The sequence below is a fragment of the Simochromis diagramma genome, unplaced genomic scaffold, assembly GCF_900408965.1.
Source record: "Simochromis diagramma unplaced genomic scaffold, fSimDia1.1 OVJJ01000816.1, whole genome shotgun sequence".
NCBI lineage: Eukaryota > Metazoa > Chordata > Actinopteri > Cichliformes > Cichlidae > Simochromis > Simochromis diagramma.
In genome coordinates, this window is record NW_024386908.1 from 2,751,024 (window position 1) to 2,777,157 (window position 26,134).

General features: G+C 43.9%; 1 protein-coding gene across 5 annotated transcripts in view; it reads left to right on the forward strand.

The window, feature by feature from the left end:
* Positions 1-26,134, forward strand: part of sox5 (SRY-box transcription factor 5) — a 247,819-nt gene that overhangs the window by 207,868 nt on the left and 13,817 nt on the right. For all 5 annotated transcript variants that reach the window (XM_040035588.1, XM_040035586.1, XM_040035585.1 and 2 more), the window contains 5 exons: positions 385-557; positions 1,824-1,892; positions 10,166-10,292; positions 13,858-13,943; positions 22,063-22,227. In XM_040035588.1, the coding sequence (XP_039891522.1) occupies positions 385-557; positions 1,824-1,892; positions 10,166-10,292; positions 13,858-13,943; positions 22,063-22,227 (620 nt within the window). The remainder of the gene's footprint in view (positions 1-384; positions 558-1,823; positions 1,893-10,165; positions 10,293-13,857; positions 13,944-22,062; positions 22,228-26,134) is intronic.

Below are 26,134 nucleotides of genomic sequence, written 5' to 3' on the forward strand. Positions count from 1 at the left end.
CATGCCCCCTTCTACCATTCAAAGCCCCTAACCAGTCATATATTAAGTCAGCTAACAAGTCATGGATAGCTTTGCTCTGTTTTTTCTTTTTGGTTTCTCTGACCCTGACTTCAACCCCAATGATTCATGCCATCCTTTGTATAGCCATTTTAATTTACAAAAACTGGGAAAAAAAACAGTAAACTACAGAGTTAATTTTAATATTTGAGGTGCTCGGACTCATCCAGCTGTAATCAGCCTGTTTCTAATTTAACAAAGGAAATATCAAGTCTAAAAACTGGAAGTGGAATTTCAAAAAGCACGGGGTAACCTTAGCAGAGTACTGCTTATTTCATATCACCTTTGACCTCTGTTGCCCCCCCCTTCTTCACTCTTGCCCTTTAGGTACCCCAGACAGCCTGGCGGAGAAAGAGCGCCAACTCATGGGCATGATTGGCCAGTTGAGCAGCCTGAGGGAGCAGCTCTTGGCGGCCCATGAGGAGCAGAAGAAGCTGGCCGCCTCACAGATGGAGAAGCAGAGGCAGCAGATGGAGCTCGCCAAGCAGCAGCAGGATCAGGTATAGGAGCACGGTGCATGTGAAGGGCCTCATTTGGAAATGGCGTTTACTCCATGCCTATGCTGCAAAAAGAAAAAAAAAATGTCCATACTAACAAGCCATTCAGTCTCCATTACTTGGTATATGGAGCACATTGTTTGATTGATCGCATTGCAAAATGTAAACTTCAAAGGTCAGTACTGTTTAAAATGCATCTTATAGGTCTACAACAGAAGGTGGATTTGAAAAGCAACAAATCACAGGATTTTCTGTCCCCTGCACGCTCTTTCTTCCACACACACACACACATCTCATGCAGCGCTCAAGCAGCCAGAGACATGCGCCTTTGGCAGCTTAAACACAAGGACATTACACAGGAATCAGCTGAGGGTATGTAGTGTTGGAGCGGATGTAGAAGAGACATGCACACACTCCCAGCTCCCAGGCGAGAGTCTGCCAGGTATTTGCATAGAGAAGGGTTTCCCTTTTTTTGCCATGCTTTTTTGCTCCTGGAAGGCTTGGTTTTACAAAGAGAAGGATGGGCCCACACACACACACACACACACACACACACACACACACACACACACACACACACACACACACAAACTACAGCTGTAAGGACAAATCACCTGTGACAAACACAATGCATTACAGTGCTCCTGGCTTCATCCTGCACCAGCACACAGTGCATGACTCTGACATTATGAAGACTGTACTCTATGTGAATTCTTGTGTTTCTCCATTTCTTTTTAGGAGTTGCTGGAGTTTCAGCTCAAAAGTTACTTATGTTTTCGCTGTAGCTGTTGTGTTTCATTGAAAGCATTGTTTTGAATGCAAAACTAAAGGTAAAGAAAGTACAAAATTACCTTTCAAGAACAAAAGTATTTGTATTTTTGTCTGTTTTCTAGGATTGTAGAAGCCAAATTTCACATAATTGTGTAATTCTTTCCTAGTTAAATAAAAGACGCAGTCACATAAGTGAAAACAAGCAGCTTTAAATTATCCTGTGAGGCTAACTGTTAAAAATTGTGTGCTCATTATTTTCAGCTAACATCCGTATATCAAAAGCAGTCAGTTGTCAGCATGTCAGTAAGTGGGTCGGTGTTGAGTCCATATGAAATGAGCTTTTTAATATTTCATACCGGGGCACTGACCCTCTGTCGTGCAACTGGGGCATCAGAGACCTGCAGATGTGTCGCATCTCCCACAGGCTCTGCACACACGAACGCACACGCATGCACTTTGTATGCAGTTCTAAAAGCGCATGGTGTGCTCTGTCCACAGATTGCCCGGCAACAGCAGCAGCTTCTACAGCAGCAACACAAAATCAACCTCCTGCAGCAACAAATCCAGGTGAGGCCAGCTTGTGTCTGCATGGCCATCCATATGATGTGCGCGCATGTTTGTGTATGTGCCCTTTGTGTGTTGGGTTTGTGTGAGCGTGCGAATATGTCTGCGCGCGTGTCGGCATCACCCACAATAGCAATTTTGTGATTGTGATTGTTGCAGCTTTTCTATGCTCAGCCATCAGCATTTGGGGCCTGAATCAACGTTGACTTATAATGGTGACCCCTCCTCCTCTAACATACACTCATACACAACCTGTGTAATCACTTAAAAATAGGTCGGTCTGCTTGGAAAAATCAAAAGTACTCTGTTGGCAGTATGTGCGGTTTAAGTGATTATTACATAAATCCAACTTGCTTGTCACACTGTCGGTGAAGTCCACTTTTCTGATGTTTATTCCATTGTGTCTGAGAGTGACTGTTAAAGGAATACAGCACCAGCTAATCAACCTAGATAATGGTAGCAAGTGTGAAAGAGAGACTCAGACAAGTAAAACCTTATTTTCTGATTATTTCAAGGCTGTTACGTTCTAAAGTACAAATAAACACACCCACCTCGGCACAGCTCTGCAGGAAAGTTCCACATTGTTGACTTTTGTACGACTGCAAACCCATAGAAACTATACTGTCCAATATGGCATCCTTGCTCTTTTTGTGCGTAGCTAAGCCCCTACCTGATTAACCTGGTTGCTACGACTCACACGTTTTTTCCCCTTTTGAACAGAGGTTGATGCCAGAAACACTCTTAACACTGCAAAAATAATAATAATAAAATGAGAATCCTCACACTCTCATACTGCAGGCCAAGTAGTACCCTGTGTTTAAAAAATAAAATAAAATAAATAAATAAATAAACGTTTCAGTTGTAGATGTGATTAATATTGCGTGATATTTTTGAGTTGGGTGGTTGTTGTATGAGCTACTTGTTTATGTTCTCGCTTCAAAGGAGATTTGTAAGGGACTTTCATCACCACCGAATCCTATGAAATGCAAAATCAATAGGCCTTTATTTAGTAATGGCCAAATCTTATCATGTGGTGTATAAAAGTGAATGTTAAATAGCCAGTAAAGTCAAATAAAACTGCAAAGTAATTCAAATTAAAAGTCCCTTTGAATGTGAGCCTGGTCCTCGGCTTGAGAAAATGGGTGGGTTTATATATGTAACACTTAAAAATGGAAGTATTGTACTTTTGGGTCCATACACTGGAGCCTCTATTTTGGTCCAGGTGGCTTGGAACGAATAGCCCAGCCCTTTGTAAAGGCAGATGACACTGAATTTTAAGCTGAGAAAGCTGGGCTTTGTATCATAAAGAGACACCCTGTCCAAGAAAGCGCACACACATACACACACACACTCCCTTTCCCCTGAGAGTTTAGCCATACACGGTTTGTGTGATAAGAAACCTTGTGATAGCATGTGTGTAGGACGTGTGTCTGTGTGTGTCCACGATACTGTGTAAAGCAGCTGTGTTTATTTGCTTTACGCGAATTAAATTCTTAATTGTCCGCGTTTTGTCTCTCTGACAAAAAAAGCGAGCACATGTTTGCGTCTGAGGAGTTCTCTGTGCCTTCTCCATGCGTTCGTTTCTTAACCCATGCGCTTGTGTGTGTGCGCGCGCGCACTACAGCTGTGTGTGTGAAGCCATAAACACGTCCGCTCATGATTCACTCCCTCACGACCCCGCCGAGACAAAGCTCTCTTTTCCCATGACTTTGCAACCTTTTCCCAAACAAGCGTCTCTCCATTGAACGGGCCCAACAATAGTTTCTCACAAGCAGGGGCAGCTGTAGGCAGCCTCGTTAAGAGAGACACACAATCAACAGGCGCTCATCACAGCAGCTCAAAACACTTAGACATCCACATATATGTTGCACACAACAAAGTATGCGAATACACGGACAAACATCCAAAATATACGCCTTCCCTTGCCCGTTCACACATATCGCAAGCGGTCGTGGAGAGTGCTGCACACTCGCTCGATGATCAAACACACACTCGTCATCAAAGACTTGGTTGAGAAATACACTGCTTAATCATTCATGAAGAGATTGTCCACACAATCCCACAATACAATGGCCTGCCAGAGAGAGGGCACCAGGTTCAGTGTGTTCGGGTGTGTATGTACGTGTATGTGTGTTTTGTGTCTGTATGATAAGCCCCTTGTGATTGCATTTCCCCCTAACAAGGCTGAGTTCAGCTGTCCCTTCGTGTGTGTGTGTGTGTGTGTTTGTGTGTCTCCGTCCTTGGCTTTGTTAGACTTGAACCCCCAAAGGCCTGTGAAGAATGCTTTCAACCGTCCACTTGGAAGAGGTGATGAAATGAAACGAATAATCAAGCTCATGAAAAAGAGAGGAGAGTGACACACATCCTTCATGAAAAGAGGACAAATTATTTATTGTCCTTGTGTCTGCTTTCTTTTCTCTTTTTTTCCCTCTCGGGCTAGTGATATGCGTGTTAGCTTTCGCTATTTAGGCCAGCAGCACTCGCCGAATGCGGTGTAAGAAAGTTCATTTGCACAGACGGGCATAACAGCAGCAGAGGCTAATGGCATACAGTACGAGCAGCACACGCACACGTGCACCTTCATTGTGTAGACGCTCATTAGTCTTCACAAGTCGGTGATTGGCTGTCTTCTCACTCTAATTGATTCTACCTGAAATGATCCATGATTTAGCATCACTTACAATCCATTAATTTTAATCATCCACTACACACACACACACACACTCTCCCTTACATTCACATTGTTTTACTTTTGAGTGAGCTTTCATACACTGTCCTAATCCTCAATCTTCCCTGGATGTAACCCTTACTTTTATTGTGATAAACCGTCTAAACCTCACCTTTAATTGAAGTCCTGACCGTACGTTATCTCTAACTTTGCCATAATCCTACACCAAAACCCCAAACATGACGAAACCTTTCCCTCTGGTTAAGCAGAGACCTTGAAAAACACCCTTTATGTTATAAAATTTGTGTTCATTCCAAGGGTTCAATCTAACTTGTCCACACGAAAATTCCAAAACAGGAACATGTGTGAACATAAGGACGTACAAGACACACAAAAACACATGCACACACACTTTCCTACCCCCTGCTAGGGGCCTTCTTGTTAAGCTTGAAGGGGTGAGCACATTTTCTCAAACTTCCCTTTACTTTCCTTCTCGTCTCGTCTCATTCTAATTAAACGTCTTGTCTCCGAGGCTCCCCCCGGTGTTTGCCGGGGACGACTGTTGCTGCCGTGCGAGGAAGCGCGACAGGGATGAAAGCAGCTCACCTGCCGTGAGGCTCAGGGCTTACCTTGAGAACACGCACACATTTTTATAGAATTGCCAGACACAAATGCACAATATATATTGAAACAGAGGGATGAGAGAACACAAGTGTGGCCTGCCTAATGAATCAAAACTCACTCATGCAAAGCACTCACACACACACTTTCAACTGTGTCTGCTCCTGTTGCGCTGCCCCTGTGTGCCGTCTTTAATCTCATCAAGAATCACTACTGCTATAGGTCAAAGGCAGCAGAGCAGAGAGAGAGCAAGGAGAAAAAAAAATCAGAAAATGAGTAAAGCCACCTGATGCTTTGACTGGTTTAAGAGAGCCCAGAATTGGCGGCGACAGCGGCTAACAAGGTCTCTATTAAGGCCATCCTACACTGGTAACTCAATCTCACATACACAAAGCTAAGTGTAATACCTGATGCAATCACAAGCACAAACTCCTGTCTCTATCTGTGTTTTTCATTGTTGGGAAGAGGCAGACAAAAACATTTATTGATTTCCACGCACACGGTGCAGACCATGAACGTAACGCAGGAGCACCTCTGTAGTCTTTGCATAGGAGCAGCTAACCCAATTGGCTGTGTAATTATTTAATCACCCCCATTACACCGCAGCCAGTGTAATTTGTGTTTTCCTTACACAGTGTGTGTCAGCATGCACACACACGTATGCACTAATAAACTGGACTGCAACCAAACAGCCTTTCCCACTGAGGCCCACCCTCTCGCTCTCTCACACACACACACACACGCTTTCTCAGGCACAGATATACCTGTGTGTGCATCCTGCAGTGGCACTGCCACCTGAACCATGCCCCTACATTCACAGCACACGGGCCTAATAGCCCACTGTCCATAGAAAGTTAATGGACTAATATTAAAAGCCAGCTCCCTCTCTCTCTCTCGGTCTCGCTCTCTCTCTCCAAATTAATTATTGGTTCTATCGCTCGCACATCCCCTCTTCAGCAATAGGTCACACAGGTCTTGCATTAATTGCCGGAGCATATGGTCGCCAACAGATTTTAGCTGTGGGACTCGCACTTTAGCGGGGGCTATTTTTTCGCGCGCTCAGATGCGAGCCATATTGTGCGGCGCTGGCAGCTATTGTTCGGCGCATTAACTTCATAGAGCTAATTACTCCCCAATAATAACTTTACCTTGGAGTTTTTAGCGCAGCGCGTGCCAACCAACCTGTTTCGCACCCCATATGTTAATTAGCGGCCACATCTTCATTATGCCGCAGCGGCGCTTTAAGTTCAAGCTGTGCCGCCTGGCGCGTGGTGAACGCAGCCTCGACTCGCTGCCAATTATCCAACTCTTGCTCCCCTCTCCGTCTCTCTTCCTCTCACTCGTTCTCCCTCTCTTGTTCATTCTGTTCTCTCTATCTGCTGTTTATTTCCTGAGAAGTTGTCTCGCCAGGGTGAATTGTCAACTTCTCTCTCTCTTTCCGTCCCCTTTGCCCCTGTGAAATTTCTCGAGAAAAAGTTTCACACTTGTTCTTAATATATGTGATTTTTTTTTTTCCCTTCTTCTTCTTCTTCTGCTTAGAGTAATTTTTTTCTTTGTTTTGCATTTAGCTTTCACTGATTAGAGGCATTTTTCAGATCCGGTTTCGTTTCAGGTTTCTGTTTTGGGTGTGGAGGTGGGGTTTGCAGATGAAAGCCGCAGCGCCTCTTATTCTCCACGTCAGCAGTAGCAGTGTGAAGATTTGTGTGTGTGTGTGTGTATTGTAGGTTTTCATGTTCGCTTTGGGCCTGATGTGAAAGAGAAGCTGAGGAGCGCATTATTCCCAAAGCTCCTGCTGTTTAAGATGTGCCTTTTCCTTTATGTGAGATCTGGAGATTGTCTGATAGATCCAGCCTTTCTCCTACTCTTACTTTCTCCCGCTTTTCTTTTTCCTTCTGTCAGCTCATCTTTGTCTCTGATTTTTATAGCACTCTCCCTCCCTCTTCTTCTTGTTGGTTTCAAAGTTTACGGTGTGATCACAAGGCAGAGCTCGTGAGTTGCTTTAAGGCATTATTGTATATTCAATATTAAATGGGAAAGAAAGCTCCTACAGTATCAGAGTGATTGATCCTCTGTATTATGTGATAGCCACTCCACAAACAAACACACTCTCAGTTTTTGAGTCCCTCGCTCAACTTGCTGCGACCCACGTTTCCTGCTTTGTGTGGCTTATGAAAGTCGATAAGTGTGAGTGTCAGTGAGCACGTTAGGCGATTGCTGCTACTGATCGGCTCAGCAGCTGTTACACTAACTCAGCTACTATGAGAGCAACCTATGTATGGGAATTGTTCTCTATAAACCATTCCCCATCTCACTCTTGTCTCTGTTTCTCATCCCTTTGTTCTTCTTCCTCCTGATCTCCTTATCCCATTGTGATGACTCATACTGTACATAATGCGCAACAGTTCTGTAGGCTGATTAATGTCTGCCTATTGTATGCAGGCATATTGTTCTGAGATTTAGAAAAGGAGGGGATGATATAGAGGAGAAGGTAGCTTTTTGTGGCGTTTTCATTGGCAAAGAAAGAAGCAAAGTCATGTGCAGACACTGAGTCACACAATATAGATATACTAGTGTGTGTATGTACAGTATATATGTGCTACATCTGCCTCAAACTTATCTTACTCTGCTCCTCTGCTCCCCTTCCCTCTCCTCCCTCCGGTATATTACAGCATTTCTAGCCAGCTCTACTCCAGCATATGTCCAATTAGGCCTGAAAGGCAAAGCAGAACTGTTCTGTCTGTGATTCGTCCCCGCAGGGGTCCTGTCCGAGCGTCGCTCTGGAACGCCTCCCCCTTCTGATCGTGCGTCGCAGGCGGCACGACGGTTTATGGTTAACCAAAATGGTGGAGTAATTATTGTTTTTGGTGTAAGGGGGGAACAGGAGCTGCGCTGTGATAGTTTGATTACAGTGCTGCTGGCTGCCGCGTGCCGACACACACAGGAGCGGGAGGAGGGGGATGAGGAGGAGACACAGAAACACACACACACACACACACACGCACAGGAATTTACAGTACACTGTAAAATCACTGTTGATACTGAGCGACAGCCACTCTCTCTCTCTTTTTTTTCTATTTACCTGTCTCAAACACTAACCACTTAAAGGGCTCACATTGCTGAGACATTACCCGATTGTACCGTGGCACCACCACCATTCTTTATGATTGTGCAGCCATTTCCTTCATTCCAGATCAATTTTCCACATCAGTCAGCTTTTACTCACCCATTATCCTATTCAGCCATTACCTTCTCTGGTCTCCTGGCAAAATAAGAGTGACAGAAGAAGAGGAAGAGAGATTAGTTGCAAAGAGGGAGCAAAGTGCTTTGCAACCAGACATGTGCAGGTCATGGGCCTTAAGACATTATCAGGGATTTGATTTAAGCGGGGAAGCCTCACAGTTTAACACGGAAACTTCAGGATGCCCGTCTTTGCTTTTTTTCTTTTAAATTGAACATAGCATTAGTTCTGGCAGGTTTCACAGTCAGCCTGAGGCAGCAGCCCTGGCAGATCAGCTGTTTTCATTGACAGTCACATCAGCTGATGGCTCAGCTAATAGCTTTCTGTGCATCGTATTTGCATATTTGAAAGCTGCATATCATCAGCCTGGTTGCTGTGGCCTCTGCAAGCCGCTGTGGAACCCAACTTCACCTCCTTTCATCCCTTTTTAAGCTCAGTCAGTGTCACATCTGTTACGTCACTGATGCCTATTCTGTTCTGAGCTACTCCTGAATTTAGTCTTTCCACAAATGCACAGGGAGGTCCCGGAACAGAGGCATACTGCCAAATACAAATTACTGCAGATGGAAAAAAACAATCTTCCTTTTGACTGTAGTGGTCCTGACAGAAATCTGTTTATACTGTAAAACAGAAAAAGACATCATTAAAGGTATAGTTAAATTGACAGAAGCTGTGAAATTGTTAATTAAATATATTACACTTCCAAGACCTGCTTCTTGTACTTCTAATTTTATTTGAGTACAGTGTGGGCGCAGCATTGTTGTAATCTTGCCATTTAATATTCAAAAAACTGGTGGCCAATGTAAAAAGACAAACTGTATGCTTCTCGTTACTGAATAAAAACAACAAAGAGGGCAAGATGTGTCCTAGGGCTGGCTCAGAGGATTACGCAAGATTCTCGCATTATTTTTTTACATTCTGACTTTTTTAGAACAATTTCACCGTCTTTGCTTTGGGATGCTTTGCTGTCTTCATCTCGCGTTACACCTTAGCTTTAGGTAGAAACTCTCCGTTATTTCCTTCCTTCTCCCACCTTTTTCCACTCTCCCTGTCTTCCTCGCCTTATCTTCTCCTATCTTTCCTCTCAAACTGTCAGTCAGTCCATCACGCGCAAGTCTTTGTGTGTTGTTTTTGGCAGAACGCTGTTTAGTGCAACCATCTGTCTCCTACTTCTCTCTCCTTCTCTCTCTCTCCTGTCATCCCTGCCAAAGTCACCCATCGGAGGAGCTTCTTTTTCTTTTTCTTTTTTCTTTTTTTTTTCTCCCTTCGTCTCCTTTTAAAATCCTGGAAACCTTATGAAGTCGTATGGCTCTCTGCCGACAGGCGCGCACACAGCGTTGTGTCTGTGTGTTTGTATGTTAGTGTGTGTTTTGGTTGGTGGGAGGTTTGATGCAGGGAGAAGGGAAGAGAGCACTGTCTTCCAAATAAAACGAAAAGGCCAGCTGTTGTTAGAGTTTAGTGAACTGTCCTCGTGACGTGGCTTTTTGTGTTTGAAATGACATGATGCTCTCTTTACAGCCGTGTGTTGCGCATTGATTACATGCATACAGTGTATGTATATGAGTGCATTTGATTGTGTTACTGTGCAAACACACCTTTATTTTCAGCATTGTTCATATCGCTCCCAGCGCATGCACACATGAAGAGCTGTACAAATGGACAGGTCGTAATGTTTATGCCTTCTCATTTCCCTTTCTTTTCCCCCTTTTCCGACTTCCTCCCCCCTTGTTCTTCCCCCTCCTTCATCAGCAGGTCCAGGGCCAACTCCCTCCACTGATGATTCCTGTCTTTCCCCCAGACCAGCGAACTCTTGCGGCAGCTGCGGCCCAGCAGGGCTTCCTAATGCCCCCTGGCTTCAACTACAAGCCTGGCTGCAGTGAGTGGCATCCGTGCGCGCACACACACGCTGTACATTCATGAATAGGTGCAACTTTCAGAGTAGCTTTTATGTGTGATGTTTCACATGTTTTTCACCAAGCAAGCAAGGTAGAGTCCTACCATTTTCCCACACAAGGAGTCTGGTTGTTTCCCAAAAGACGAGCTCGCCCCTATAACAACATCTCCCTCTTAATAGAAAAACCAGTCCAAATACACCCTTCCTGTTTACACTCTCTTTATCTCTCTCTCCCTCTCTCACTCAGTCCTTTTGGCTCCTTCCTTTTGTCTTGTCTATTTTTTGATGTATAAAAGCAACAAAATGAAGGCGTCCTGCAGAATTTTTTTATTTTTTTTTTTTGGCTATCACGCTCCGGCTGTGTGGCAATGTGTTGTTTACCATGATAGAGAGAGAGAGAGAGAGACACAGAGATGGGGAGAGAGAGAGGAAAAAAGGAGAGGTTGGTGCTTGCCAGGGGATGCTGAGAATAAATGCACAGTGGGGGGGGTTAGCAGAAGGGGGGGGAGGGAGGGTGGTAATGTGACCTGCCCCAGGTTCTCCTCACATTAACACGGGACGCAGCCAGAACATGTTTCCAAAGCAGCCCCCACACACGCACGCGCGCGCGCACACACACGTCCAGACAGCCAGAAATGGCTTTGTGGAATTGCAAACACACACACACACAAATCAGACACAAATATGTAAGTGTGCGCACAGGCTCGTGCATACTCCCCCCCCCCCCACCCCACCCCACTTAGAGTTTCACAGCTTCCCAAACAAGTCCATTCCATTTTAATTAGTGCCATCTTCACCCACGCCCACTGCCCACGTAAATACCCTGTCAAGTAGTGGGCTTGTCTTTTCACTGCCTCAGCCAACTTCAACCGGACTGGCACACTGCGGCAGGCCAAGCCGCCCCTGAGAAAACTCTCTGGCAACTTTCGAAGTTGTTGTGAGTCGATGTAGTTTGGTGGTGAAGCTCTAAATAGGACATGTGTAGCATTGTGCGCTGACATATTCTCACGGCGCTTCGCAGTTTGGAAGACAAGAATACATTTTATTTGCACAGTATGGATTTCTGCGCATTCCAAGCCTCTCCTGTTTAAGCACTTGAACAGTAACGCAGTCTTTTTTCACGCTGCAGTTTAAGAAATCAGCTAGCGTCTTCGAGGGAGGGATAACGAATAAATAAGTGCAAAACATACCTGCGTTTATGGTTGTAACTTTTTGAAAAAAGCTGGAAGCTTAATTCCAGCTATTTTTAGGGTAGCTTTGCATGAACAACAGTTCAAAATACTCTTCTTTAATCTTATACTAAACCTTGACGCGGCCCCTCAATTCATCCACAGTCTGAAACGTGCCAGTTTAGATTTTCTTCCTTAAACCCAGATGGGCTCGCACTTTCAAACAGAAGCTTTGAGCAGAAGCTGGGTGGCATTTCTGTGCTTGAGTCTGGAGGAGAGGCTGAGATGACCATATCAAAGATCTTTGATCTAATGTTTACTCTTTATGATATCATATGGATCAAAACATGTCTGCGTGTGCAACTTCATACTAAGAGATCACTTTGTTATTTGAAATTTTGGCCATGTTTTATATCTTTAACTTTCAGAGTAAACAGGAAAAACCTAAAACTTTGGCCTAAATATGCTGTTTCCCGCTCTAAAGTTTGACAAACTCTGTTTTATTTGTTTGTTATTTGGAGATGAGACTAAAGTGATTCAAAGGGTGTTTTAGAGATGAGTAACCTAAACTAAACATCCCAAGTTCAAAACACAGGTTTTTCTTTTCAAAAATTAAGTCTGAGTAACTTGAAATTGTTCAGAAAAAAGTAACACAGAAAGCTTTACTCTTTATGGTAAGAAAACTGCATCGTCTCGCTGTTGCTTTCATGTTGAAAGATTCTATAATGCCTCTATAAAAATAAAAAAATGTGCAAAATTGTAACATCAAAGTGTCACTGATAATGTTTTTGTATATATCGCTTGCCCTCATCCATCTCCCTCATTCGTCTGTTTGTCAGTGAGAAATCTCAGCCTCGTCCGCCTAGGTCGCTGTCCCCGAGCCAAGAGCAACATGTTTGCTTTTCTCTGTCCTTCTCCCTTTTGTTACAGCGACCCCCAGGAGGAGCATAAATATCCACTGGGCTCATGTTTGTCCAGGGAGCGAGGAGAACAGACCAATCTCCTAGAATACACAGTCCTGAAATAATTCTTTAATCCCTCCTGCCCTCCTTCCCAACTGGACAAAGGAATGTCTCAGCTTTGCTTTCACCCTCTTTTTTCTTTTTTGTGTGTGTTATTTTTAAGAGTGAAGATATATGGGAAAATATGTTGTAAGGAAAGTCTGGCTTGTGCCAAGCTAGGACACAAAACGTACACGGGCAAATACACACAATAGATAGAGCCAAGAGGCTGATCACTGTGCTCAAGGTTCAGGTCAGAAATGCAAGGTCAAGCACTGAGAAGCTTCTCGAGTTTTCTTCAGATGAAAGAAGTTTCCTGGATTAGATATCGGCACAAAAGCCCGATCTAGTCCACCAACTCCTCTTTAGTTAGAGAGCAAGTTCAAATACACATCGGAGCTTTCAACCAGCATGTTTGTACAATATGACCATAATTAAACACCGTATCCTCTTCTTTTCTCCCTTCTGCTCCTCTCGCTGCTATCCCTCACTCTCCACCTTCTCTTTCCTGTTATCTCTGACCTTTCTGTCCCTCTTTTTCTTTCTTTCTCTCTCTCTGAGTAATTACAGTGCAGCCTATCTGCACTTACTAACTAATAATCCAAACTCGCCCCTTTCTCCCCTTTCTTTCTCCACCTCGCTTCTGTCATCTCTTCCGCCCTGTTCATCCATCTATCTCTTGATTTATCACTCCTGACAGAAGGGCGAGAGAGGGATGAAGGAAAGGAAGAGACAAAATGGAGAGGTAGCGAGTAACTTGTGAAGAAGGCACCAAGAAGGAAAGAAGCAAAGGAGAAGAGTGAGGGGAGCAGTGAAAGCAGCGCTGTGTCCACAAAGCAGGAGAACAGACAGTTGAGGGGGGAAAAAGGGAGAGCGGAGAACAGCAATCGGCAGTCGCGGCTCTTAATTACGGTGCTGGGGCCGGCTTTATCAGAATCCCTTCACCTCACTGCTCTTTGTCAGGGGGTATTAAGGAGGAGGACACACAATCAGGCTTTTCATTAGGGCCCTACCGGCAGCGGACACAAAGGATGGCTTTAACAGCTGCAGAAAGGGACTCAGGTGGCAGCGGTGGTGGTGGTGGGAGAGAGGGTTTATGGGGGAGAGGAGAGAGGGAGCAAGAGACCAAAGCGGGATGAGAGGGAGGAGAAAAACAAAAGGATGAGGGGAAAGAGTGAACAAGAGAGATGGAGGCTGATAGGAGAGGAAAATGGAGACGTGGGTGGAGAAGGGGTCACAGAGCCATCCTAGTCTAACAGGGGGGAGGTGGAGAAATTGAGGATAAGGTGCCATTGGTGTGTAAAGTGCTCGAAAGCAGTCATTGTTTTTAATTTGATATTTCATTTTATATAGAAAAAATGTGATTCTTGTCTTCAGGTGACCCCTACCCTCTCCAGCTCATCCCCACAACGATGGCTGCTGCTGCTGCCGCCACACCAGGTCTGGGACCCCTACAGCTCCAGGTAAGGCTATAGCACCTACAGTTGAGCTCTCAGAAATAAACGTAGGGGCCAGAAACATAAAAATGACTTCCAGGAGTAGCCACAAACCTTCAGATATATCACAGACGTTTCTCTTCTCCCTGGGATGATGCCATTGTGAACAATTCCCCTAACCCTGACAGTGTTCACACCACATTCTGCTGCCCACTGAGCTAGACAAGACCACAAACACAGCCACAGGGGGGGGGATGCGCAGCTGTCACTTTCAGCCAAAGTGTTGACACCAAAGTGATCCCACAAAAACATGATCTTTATGATCAAGCGCTCAGGAAAGAAAAGCACACACAAACAGAGAGATGTGACAAATGTAAGCGTAGCCCTCGGCTTTGTCCTGTGATAGGGAGCAAATGTGGTTGATGCAGTTCAGTGGGAGCCGGCATGCAGAGTAGAGCACAGAAATATTCAGATTGGCTGTCAGAGGTAATTTGGGGGTGATGCTGAAGACATTTCAATCTCCCTTAACAGCACAGACGTTACCGAAGGCTCTGAATAAACCAAAAGAGGGATATTTCTAACCTAAGCAATAGGTTTGGATCACTGTACTCAAGCATGCCTTTAAAATGAAGTGTCCAAAACTTTTCGCATCACAAACCAGAAGTCAAAGCATTAAATCATTCTTCAATCAATCATTCTTCATTTTATCTGTTTCGGAGATGTTGACCAAACAAAGGAAACTATGACAAAGTTGAACCCAGGATTTAAGGGGCAGCTTACATCTACATGCACCTCAGGGGACTCTGTGGAAAGCAGGGCAGAGATGAGAGAGAGTTAAATATGAAAGGTAAAACACAGGTGGGAAAACAAGCTGACATCTGTTATCCAGCTTAAAAGGATGAGATTCGTGCTTTTCCTCTGTGTGTATGTAAAATAGGTGCCCCTATGGCGGCCACTTATGTAATCTTGACCACTGTCTGCCCTCACACGACTAGAACTCAGAGATCCACGTCGGCTTTGGGCCCCCCTCTCAGAGGGGTTAAGAGCTTGCACTGGCATCCTCTCACTCGCCTGTCTGAAACACATTAAGCACTAGTGCAGGGCTCACCCTCAGTACACTTGGCCACCTGTGTACATCTGAGAGAAACAGCTGCATTTGACACACATGTTTTCATGTAGTTCTCCACGTCTTTTCACTTACACACAAGGGGAATGATGAGAAAATATGGGTTAAAGGTCAGACAGAGGGTGTGTAATACATTTGCACCTGTCAGCCAAAACGTGCAGCTCCATATGCTAGACACTACAGGGAGAATAGAATAGCTGTGTAACTCTATCATGGAGAACGGACCCCGCTGTCGTCACTGATTTCATTATTGCTCGCGCGCCTGTGTGTGTGTGTGTGTACGTTTGTGTTTAGCCCCAGAATAATTTTCTCTGTCTGTTATCACTGCCTCAATCTAGCTGTCCATATGTTCGACTGTGTTCAGACTCACTCAAAATCTCCAGTCGAACAGCTTTGTCCACCTTGCAATCAGACGCACACACACAAGCAGGGAGGGGCAAAAGAACACAACAAGTGCAAAAAAAAAAAAAAAGGAAAACCCATCTCACTCAGTCAGATTTCTTTCTTCCAATCCTCCAAGAGAAATACACATCCACATGCACGCTCACACAAACGCAGGCGCACGTTGAGATTAAGGCTTTGTCACAAAGAAACGGATTTGCCAGGGCTAACACAAGTACAGATGTCTCAATGTGGATGGATTTCCTTTGGGATCGTCTCTGCGCCCTCATTTGATAAGGAGGTGTTTCTGTCGCCCAGACGAGACATGACAGTTAGCTCGGCCCTCGGGTCGCCACGGCAACACAGCGGTTTGGCGGGGAAGACACGAGTGAACCCATTCAGCCGACACGCATACACAAATGAAGACAGAAAATGAAAGATTTTCAGATACAATGGACAATAAACTAAGGTGCATTCAGGGGAACATGCAGACATGCCCACGGGTGTGTTATTTCAACATGTGGGCTGGATTTGAACCACACACACACACACAAACATAGTGATTACAGTTTATACACACGCTTCTCACATATGCTACACTTCCCGTGCGCCTGGGATCTAAGGTTTAGTCTTCAAGAATATGAAGAATCTATATTTGTTGTCCAAATTGAATTAAATTCAAATCCAATATATTTTGATTTGAAAAGGAGTTAAAGGGCTTTTTTGACAGTCCACAAAGAGCCTTTCTTATCTTAAGCACTATTGATCCGGTTTAGGTCGTTAACTTTGGTATCACAGCACATCTGACTGACTCACTTTGGGGAAAGTGGTATATTATATACACCCACTGATACAATATAGGATCAAAAACTGCATTTGGTACCTTGCTGGTTCAGTTTGCTTAAATTAGTATACCTGGCAATTTTATACATCCCTCTTAATTTTCTGCTAATAAATGACTGAAGTTATTGTTTAAAAACAGCAGCGGCTCCTGTACAAGCAGCTTGCATTGATGAAACTGTAAGCAGTATAGTCTGAGCTATGGATATTCTTCCTTTTCCAGTGTATAGGTGCAGGATTTTTTTTTTTTTGCTCACTCACTTATTTGCCTATGCAGGCATGAATACGTCCTTTTAATACACTCATATATTAAGCTTCTCTATGTAGCTCACACTTTGAGCAGTTGCTAATGTGATTTTTTTTTTTTTATTGCTGATAAAGCTGTTAGAGGAGAGCTGTAGTCTAACTGGGCAGTTGTGTTATTAGGCTGTCTGTGTAGGAACAACAGCCACAGAGAAACTGTTCAGCTGTTACTCTATGTAACTCTAGTTTTATGAGTATGAGTGTAGCCTCTAATAGGCTTCACCACTGGTTGTCTTGGGTGGCCAGCTTTTAGTCTGTCGTGGCTGTGGTTACCCCTTGGCTCCACTCCTTGTCAAGTGCCAAAACACAGAACCCCACAATCTTTTGTTGGCACGTTATCAACTAACACTTCTGTCTTTTATGTCCTATTTTCTGTGACATAGGACTCTGCAAACCCACTAAAATGTACAAAAACAAACATATTTGTAATTTAAAGTTAGAGAACTGTTAAATTGATGAATTCTCCCTTAAAGTTCATAATATGAACAAGAATGTTACTTTGACACAATCCTGCATAAAGTTAGTTGTCAGGCAATCAGCTCATATAAGCTGATAGCTCAGTTTTTATACATTTTTATGCATCCAAGTGGCAAAGTTTACACAGGGCGCAGTATTTGCTTAAACTTGCCCACATTTCCTGCACAACTGGAAGCCGCTTTGCGACCCACCTCCACCACAGCTCCTCCGTTCACACTGTGTGACTTCATCTGTGGTCATTAATGCCTCCTCTGTTCTGTATGAGGGTCCTTTTGCTGCTCTAAACAGAGTACAGCCTTACAGCCAAATATAAATAATCGCAGATAAAAAAAATAATGTTTTTCTTTTGACTAAAGTGATTCTGACTGAAACTTCTTTTGTGCCAGTTTTTTTTATTTCTGTCATCGCAGAAATCTCAGTCCTATTTGGAATCTTGTTCCTTGCAGGCGATACACTGTAGATACGAAGCAAGAAATCAAGTTTGGAATAATGGCTTAATCTGTGTGTATCCAATGTGCACACAGAAAGAAAGAAGACCGAAAGAAAACCTTTCAAAAGCACAGTGTCGAGATAAGTGCAGTTCTTAGAAAAATGTATTAAACTCAATGATTTTAAAGCTTTTTTTCTATGTTTGAACCGTCCTCCATAGAAATCAACAGAGTGGCTCTTAAAGTCAATAGAAGCTTAACACTGAATCCTCTACAGAAGCTTTTCAAGGCAGTGGAGGCTTTGGAGTGTACAAGGTTGGCATTTAGCATCTTAATCTGTGGGATGAGTGTGACATTGTGCATTAGAGCATGTTAATCTGGCTCCCTATTGACCCTTGATATCATTGATATCATCCACATCACACAAATGGACTGAGAAGGACAGACAGAGAATTGAAAAATGAAAAGAAAATCCACTTATCCTGGTGAGGGAGAGAGAGAGATTTGAGGTAACGATGAAAAGGCAAAAGTACCAGAGGATGATCAGCTGAAAGGATAAACAGAGAGAAAAAGAGATGAGGGAACGGAGGTAAGCACTGGAATAAAGTGTGTTTGTGCGCAACAAAGTGTGTGTGTGGCGTGGTATAAAGAGGGTCAATGGCATGGGTCAGGCATCATATGGAGAGGCAGATGTTGGAACATATTGTCCTGGATTACCGCACTGTACACCGGAGACATAGATGGACGAACAACGGATAGGCGGTTAGAGGGAGGAAGGGAGGGGAAAAGAGGAACAGATGAGAGAGGTAAACGAGAAATCAATCGCGCAAGTCGTTTTTTTTTCTACAAAACCTTATCTGGAAGGAAGACAGATAGCAACACAGCAGTTTTCTCAGATGCTTCAGTGTTGGAGGTGCTGAGAGATTTATTTTTGAGATTGCACTGTGAGCCCGTGAGCAGCAGGGATAGCAGATAAAACTTCTGAACCCTTAAGAGAAAAATAGATTTTTATAGAAAATAGTTCATAGAAACATTTTGGTGTATAAGTCCCACGTACTTTGAGCGGCAGTTTTTATATTCCGGCTTTAAATTCTGGTGAAATTACAAAATAAAGTATAGACTGCATTGTTGAGAAGTTTTTCACTTTAAGTAACCCAGCGATGTTAAAGTAAAAGCTAAATATTGGTTATTTCGTTCTATTCAATACTTTAAAGAGAGCACAAAGAAAAAGAAATAGCCAAAATACTTGAGATGTTTGCTGTCAAGGTATAAAGAAAGCATTGTAGTTATTTTATTTAAACTTGACCACTATATTGTGGTGAAGTAATCTCTCTGTGTGGGTTGTTTTTATTCAGTTTATTGTAGTTCAATCTCACATAGGTTTCCAAACAAGAACAAAGGCTCGAAAGCAAAATCGAAGAAGAGGTTGATAAGACGTAAAGATCGGACAGCGTTTGTGTCAGACGCTTCTGACTCATTATCAGTTTTACCGAGGCTTGTCTTCTCTTTTTTGCCTCTAAGTACCAAAACAACCCACAAGTGGGGGTGAAAAAAACACGCTTAGATAGACAGAGAAGAATCCATTAAGATCTATACAATAGTCCTCATGTCCACGTAAACAATAGAGCTCAGACCGCTCTGAGGCGCCCGCGTACTCAGACAACAAAGATGAGGCAAGCTTGTAATCTGTCTAAGGCTGCAGATTATTGACCAAGATTCACAGACACACACAGATCCCCAGTGACTAAGCTGACAAGAGAAACAGCAAAACAAGAGAATGGACACAGCTTATTGTGTGTGTCAGAGAAGATGCACACAAGATAGTGTCAGTACTACTAATACCACAGAGTGACCCCATGTTTTCAGTCAGAGAACACCAGCAGTCTCCCATCACCTCCCCACCTGATGTCAGTAGAGGTCGGGCTACACACAGACACACACACACACAGACACACATGTAAAAATTCTATTGACATATTGCTTGTTTCACATTAAGGGATTAGGGACATAAAGAGGGAAGGGCTGTACAGCTCAGCAGTGTGCCTGGGTTGTGAGTGACATTTCAAATTCCTTAGTCTCATCCTGCAACTGCAATTGCACCCCCTCCCCAATCTGTGTGTGTGTTCACTCCTCTAGTCACCCCAGGGGGCTTTGCGCTGTCACTTCCTGTTTGTTGACATGTATGTCGTTGTGGCGACGCTCTGGGCACGCTCCACAGTGCCTCTGCCCTCTGTACCGTGTGTGTGTGTGTGTGTGTGTGTGTGTGTGTGTGTGTGTGTGTGTGTGTGTGTGTCATTGCTCGCCGGCCCATTGAGCAGGCTTTGAGTGACGGGAGCTGGCCTTGTAATGGAACTCAATTCACTCCGTAAATAAAGAGGCCTTTGAACCACTGGTCCGAATATGGCAGGACACACATACACACACAGACACACCGCCTGTGGTCCACTCGCCGGGGGGGTTTGGCTAGCAGGGAAGGGGGGGGGGTGAGGGGTTTTCATGCTCGGCTGGAAGTCCACCCCCACACCACCCGCCTTCCCCTCCTTTGCAGGAGCTACAGTACAGCTAATTGAAGAGCAATGAACAAGCACCGGCTGATCTGATCTCAGCGAGCTGGTCAACTGTGCCGCGTCCATGGAACTCACAGCAGCAGCAATACATCCAGTGCACATGATGTACCTCAATCATGCACTTCACTCATGTTTGAGAAATCTATACAGATACTCATCAGAGAAGAAATGCTTGCTTATGTGTATTTTACACTTACAAGAGACTACTCAGGAGCAAACAGTAAAGTGTGAGAGCCTTACACTTTAGAGTGAGTGGGGGGGGGGCAAGGCTCTCAACAGTCAGTGAAAAATGTGGATTGCCCTTTTTTTCCCTCCATAACTCCAAAGTGTTTATCAGGGATGAAGTTACTTTTCACAGTATTTTTGATTTATTTATTTATTTTACCTCTGAATGCAATTCTTGGAATGGCAGGTATCTGTTTTAGAGTGAAATTACAAGTTTAGAAAATCAATAAAAGTAATAGAAAAAGATAGAGAGAACTGTCGTAGAAAACATGCTTTTGCGTTGCTGTTGAATTGTTGGACAGTAAATATTGTACTATTTGAATGAATGGCAGTCATGAAGAGATTATTTCATATTCAAATATGAGATTCTTCCAAAAAGTATGCCGCTGTGCAAGTGTGTGTGTGTGTGTGTGTGTGCGCGCGCGCACGCCAACAGTTTGAATGTCTCTGTTTTTTTCCCCCTTGGTAAAGAGATAAATGTCTTACTTTAAGATAGCAAAGAGGAGAAGGAGCTAATGTGGCTGTCAAGAGAGATAGAGTGAGGTACAAATGGACAGAGAGAGAGAAACAGCAGTGACAGCATCTCTTCCTTGTCCATTTGCATAAACAGGCCTTTGTTTGACGCCGGTGGCCGGCAGCCAAGCACCAACAGAAGGACGGAAGTTAAACTAAAAAAAAAAAAAAAGGATGGTCTTCTTCCAGAAAAATATTCCACCAGAAATAAATAATAACAATTATAACTATTCAAAAAAAAAAGAAAAGAAAAGAAAAGAAAAACAACACATCAGTTACTTCGTGCAAAAACAACCATTATGTTGCTCTTCAGAGGAAGCACTAACAATTCAGAGGAACACAAAACCAGCGTCTTAGAGATTTGTATTAGCCAACATGAAAGTAATTGAGCTTTGCGGGATGATTTTGAGCAGAAAGACAGAAAGAGGCATTTATGAATATTGAAGCTTCGTCCAAGTTGTGAATATTATGCTGTGTCTGTTGCTGTGGAAATACTGGCCAGAGACTGTTTTGTGTGATACAATGCTATTGCATAAATATCCCAGAGTATGTTCGCACCATCGCAGCTCACACCATAATGCTTTTATTTAATTGGAAATTAATTAAATACATAAATAAGAATAACGAAAACAGTGTTTTGGGTTTTTTTGCCTCCTACTGTAGTTATTGAATCAATTTATCTTTATTTTAAACCTATTTCACGACATTTGCGTCTGTTTTTGCATCTTATTGTCGACGCATTAAAAACATCACAGGGCCACTAGACACTCCTGGCATGTCCCATCTGGCATGTAGCGTCACAAATTTCTCTCCTTCTCCAGCATCACTTTTTTTTTTTTTTTACCTTGAGCAAGAGCTGGGCTCGCCATCGTGACCTCGATAGGCAGAGTGTTTGCCTTTCTCCCACGATGCACCTGGAGGGGACATGGCCGTCTTGAGGCCTGTCAGAGAGGCTGTTAGCGCTTCTCCCATGGGGTGGGAGGGGGGCTGACAGTGGAGATGTCCCACTCTATCTTTCTGTCACACAAACAGAGGCCGGGCCACTAATGGCCTCTCCTTCCAGAGCTTTTTAGCCGCCTTTTTCTTTTCTTTTCTTTTTTTTTTGTGGTCTCGACTATTCATTTATTCATGTCATCCTTTCTTCTCCTTTTTTTCTCCTCCTCCTCCCCTCTCTTTTTACCCCCTCTCTTCTCCCTTTCTTGCTGTCCCACCGACCCAACTCTTGCCTCTATCCTGTCTCCCCCTCCCGTCCCTGTCTCTCTACCTGTCTCTCTCTGACCTTGCAGCAGTTGTATGCTGCTCAGCTAGCAGCCATGCAGGTTTCCCCTGGGGCCAAGCAGCATGGAGGCAGCCTTCCTCCCCAAGCCAACCTGGGCACGCACTCGCCACCCACCAACACACATTCACAGAGTGACAAGGTCCGCAGCTCCCCGCCACCAAATAAAACCAAGGTAAGAAAGAAGAAAAGTAACATATCTGTGTGTGTGCGCATGTTTTTGTGGTTTGAAAGCTGGCTAACAAGGTTTCTTCGTCAATAACGAGCACGACTTGATGAATGTTTTAAAAAAATAAAATAAAATAAAAAATCCACAGCTTAGGAAATAACATTTAATTCCTGAAGTTTTTAATTAGCAATCACATCTGCTTTTCAAATTCCTGTCTCTGATATCGCTAAAGTGTTATTTTTCGACAAGTTTGCAAGAAAGCTGTCAATGGAATATTTCAGCTTTCTGTCTGTGGAAGTATTTTCCATAAGTTTTATTTTCTCAATTCAGCATCAGTCTCTATTTCTTTAAAAAAAAATTCTTGATGGTAGTTGAAATATTCTTACTGCGTCGGGTAAATTCTTCCAGTTCATTCAGGGGAGAAAAAAAAATCCAGTCAATTAATGCTCAAAAAGGCTTTAACAGCCTAATTACTCGAACTGCGCACACGCTGGCCTTTCCAGTGTGACCACGCTAGCTGAGAGTGAATGACTTCCAGTGCATGAGCTGAAAAATGTGTTCCCGAGTGTCGCAGACACATTTTTATGTTTTTTTTTTTTTCTCTTATCAAACAAGTGCCCCAAGCAGCGATCTGCTTCTCATTCTATTCTCATTCTATACCTTAGTACAACTTGGTCCTCGATCAGTTCACCTCAAACACCAAAGGTTTATCAGAAACTTCCAGCTGGTATCTGGTCGCAATTCAGGATGTATTGGTGCTTCTGCCGTTTTCTCGGCTGGCTGCCCAATAGGGGCGAGGAGAAGCCTTGTGACCATCCAAGTGGAATTCTATGAATATCTGGTTGGCCATTGGGACACATACCACCTCTCTCTCTCACACACACACACACACACACACACACACACACACACACACACAGCCATGCCTCCTACCACCCTCTGTCCACTCTGTGACCCTCATAAATGTTATAGTCAATCATAAACACAGGCACTGTGTCTATAAGTAATTCTAGACTATCAAAATCCCACCAAGTTCGACAAGCTGAATTCACATTTGTTGCCACATAAATAAAAGCTTCCGGGTTCCCTCTTCTTCTGCCTTCCTTCTTCTTTCCTTTGTCTTTCCTAAACTCTTCTTTCCTGTCCTCTTTATTTCCACTTCCACATCTTCTTTGCTACTTCTAACTTCGTCTCTGTTAATTTCTGCGTTGTTCTTGCCCTGTTCCAACCCCTGTGTTTACTTACACACACACACACACACACACACACACACACACACACACACACACACACACACACACACAGGACTGGTTCATGACAGATATTAAAGCATGTGGTTGACCCCAGAGCTTGCACCCCTACTTCCTTGTCCATCAGCCCCTCCCTACATCTCCATCACACACACACTCTGCCATCCAGCCATCCTGCCCCCACTGTCACACACGTTATTACCATATATATGGAAGACAGGCAAGTGCTGTGGCCTGTGGTGGAGGAGAAGCAGGGAGTCGTAATGGCCTCCCCAGTCCAGCGGGAGTGGCTGACTGGGGAGTGGACCAAGGCGGACCCCGACAGTCTCCATAGAGGAAAAATCGCAGACTGACCACAGAGCTGTTCACAAACATTAGATAAGTGCTTTGGAGAGTTTTCTTTCTTGATTTCTTCTTTCTCTTTTCTTTCTTTCTTCCTCTTTCTCTCTTTCAGGCTGACCACTGAGGTGCTCTCACTGATTCCCTTTAACACTCTTTCTCTCTCTCTGGTCGAGTGACATGTATATTTCAGTGGTGTGCTCTCCCTGTGGCTCTATCTCAGGTCTCTAGTCATTTAAAGGCCCACTGCCCGCCTCTGCTCACAGCTGTTTGGACTCAGGCTCACACTGCTTAAGTGCTTTACCCTCTGGTGATACACGGACAAACACACATACATTAAAAAAAAAAAAGCACACATGCACACACAGGTGTAGAGCTAGGCACCAACTAGAACCTACACACACACACGGTCAAATCACTGCAGCTGCAATTACATGCAGCTTTCTTATATGCAAGAGTGGATCTTCAGATGCATACAGACCCACACAATGTTGTTTCAATGCACCACACGTAACCCGGTTGCTTCAATACTGCATCCCTATTTGAGACTATTTGATTGTGTAGTAATATGTTTTCTGCACATTGCTTATTTATCCTTTTAATGGCGATGTGCATTATCAGTGGGTACAGAATTCCCTTTGTGAAACCTTGATAGCCTCGTACAGTGCTTCTTAAAGTGGATTCAGGAGACCCTCAGGGGTCTACAGTAATTTGCTATAACTCATAATACTGTGCTTCATTATTTAAGAGTGCATATATGAAAATCATTTACTCAAATAATAGAAGTATATTGTGTTCAATATTCCTGCCAGTTTTATCTTCAAAACTCCTGCATGATTGGAGTCAGATAGAAAATCCACAAATCAACAAGTTAATTTGAGTGTGTGCCACACAGGAAACTACGACAGTGAAATTAATATCTGAACAGTCACTTACAGCTGGAAGGGAAGAAAGAGATGCGGAAGAGAGGAAAGATGCAGAGATGAAGAGTGAAAGGCACATTTAAGGGTCTTGTCCTTAGCACCCACCCCACACACACACACACACACACACACACACCCCTCTACACCTACACACACGCACGCAGGCCTGACTGGGATAAACTGTAGTGACACACACACTTGTCCTGTTAATTGAACCGTCAGCTCCTGCGATAAGATGCAGAACCCTGATGTCGCTTTCACATGTCGGCATCCACAGAAGTGAAATACAGCCCACACACACACACACACACTTTTATACGTGTTATCTCTCCCCTTCTGCTTCTCCTCTGTCTCTCTGTGTCCCTCTGGCTCTCACTGTCACTCTGCATGTTTTCGGTCTCAAAGCTGGAGACTGTTTCATCAGCCAAGAGAGACACAAAAGCAATTGTATTAATTCAAGATTCCAAGCCTTTCAGAGGCTTTAGAGGCCTCTCACACACATAAACACACACACACTGTCATGAGATTTAGAGCTTGTTGAACAATGTCTTACAGTGACACACGCACACACTCGTGCACGCACGCGCGCACACACACACACACACACAAACAAGTCGGTCCAAGCCTCTCAGCTCCACTGTCTAAACTAATTCCTCCACACTGGCATAATGCAGGTTGGCCACCTTCCCACCACAGGATTTGGCTTGGCGCGAAGGGAAACTCCCCCAATCCACTGTACAAGAGGCATAGGCATTATCTATTTGTAATAAATATTCAAACACGTTCCCAGCCAAAGCCCACCATAATATGGGTCAGGATTGAGAAGATCCTCCTCAGTTTTCTCCTTTCTCTCCTCATCTTCTCCAGCCCATTGTCTCACTGAAGGCATCTTTGGGGGGTCCTCCATCTATTTAGAAAGCCCCCACCCCCAACCCACCCCACCCCTCCTAATGAAGGACAATCCGGTTAGGCCTCATTGCGTGCACACACACTCACGCACATGCATGAACACGTACACATGTAGGGGGGCTTAATTGGAAAGGCTTAATTGAGTTGTGAGGGGCTCATAAGGCTTAGTAAGACTCAAGGAGTGGGAATCAGGGAAAGTCGGCCTTAATGAGTGAATATACCACACACATACACACAACAGTTTCTCTTTTCCACTGTATGCCAGTTTCTACTTTGCCTAAGCAGCAATTAGACTAATGACCAGAAAATAAGGACAAATAATGTCTCTATTCTCTCTGCTGTAAGGCTTAAATTTTGCTACACCTGTAATGGCAAAATTTCTCTTTTATCCTGTTTTCCAAAGTATACACAAGATGAATGTTGTGAAACAACCAAGGAAACTGTATTTGTAGGCCTCATTTTGACTCTGTTGTGCGCCTTTAGCTGGCTGAC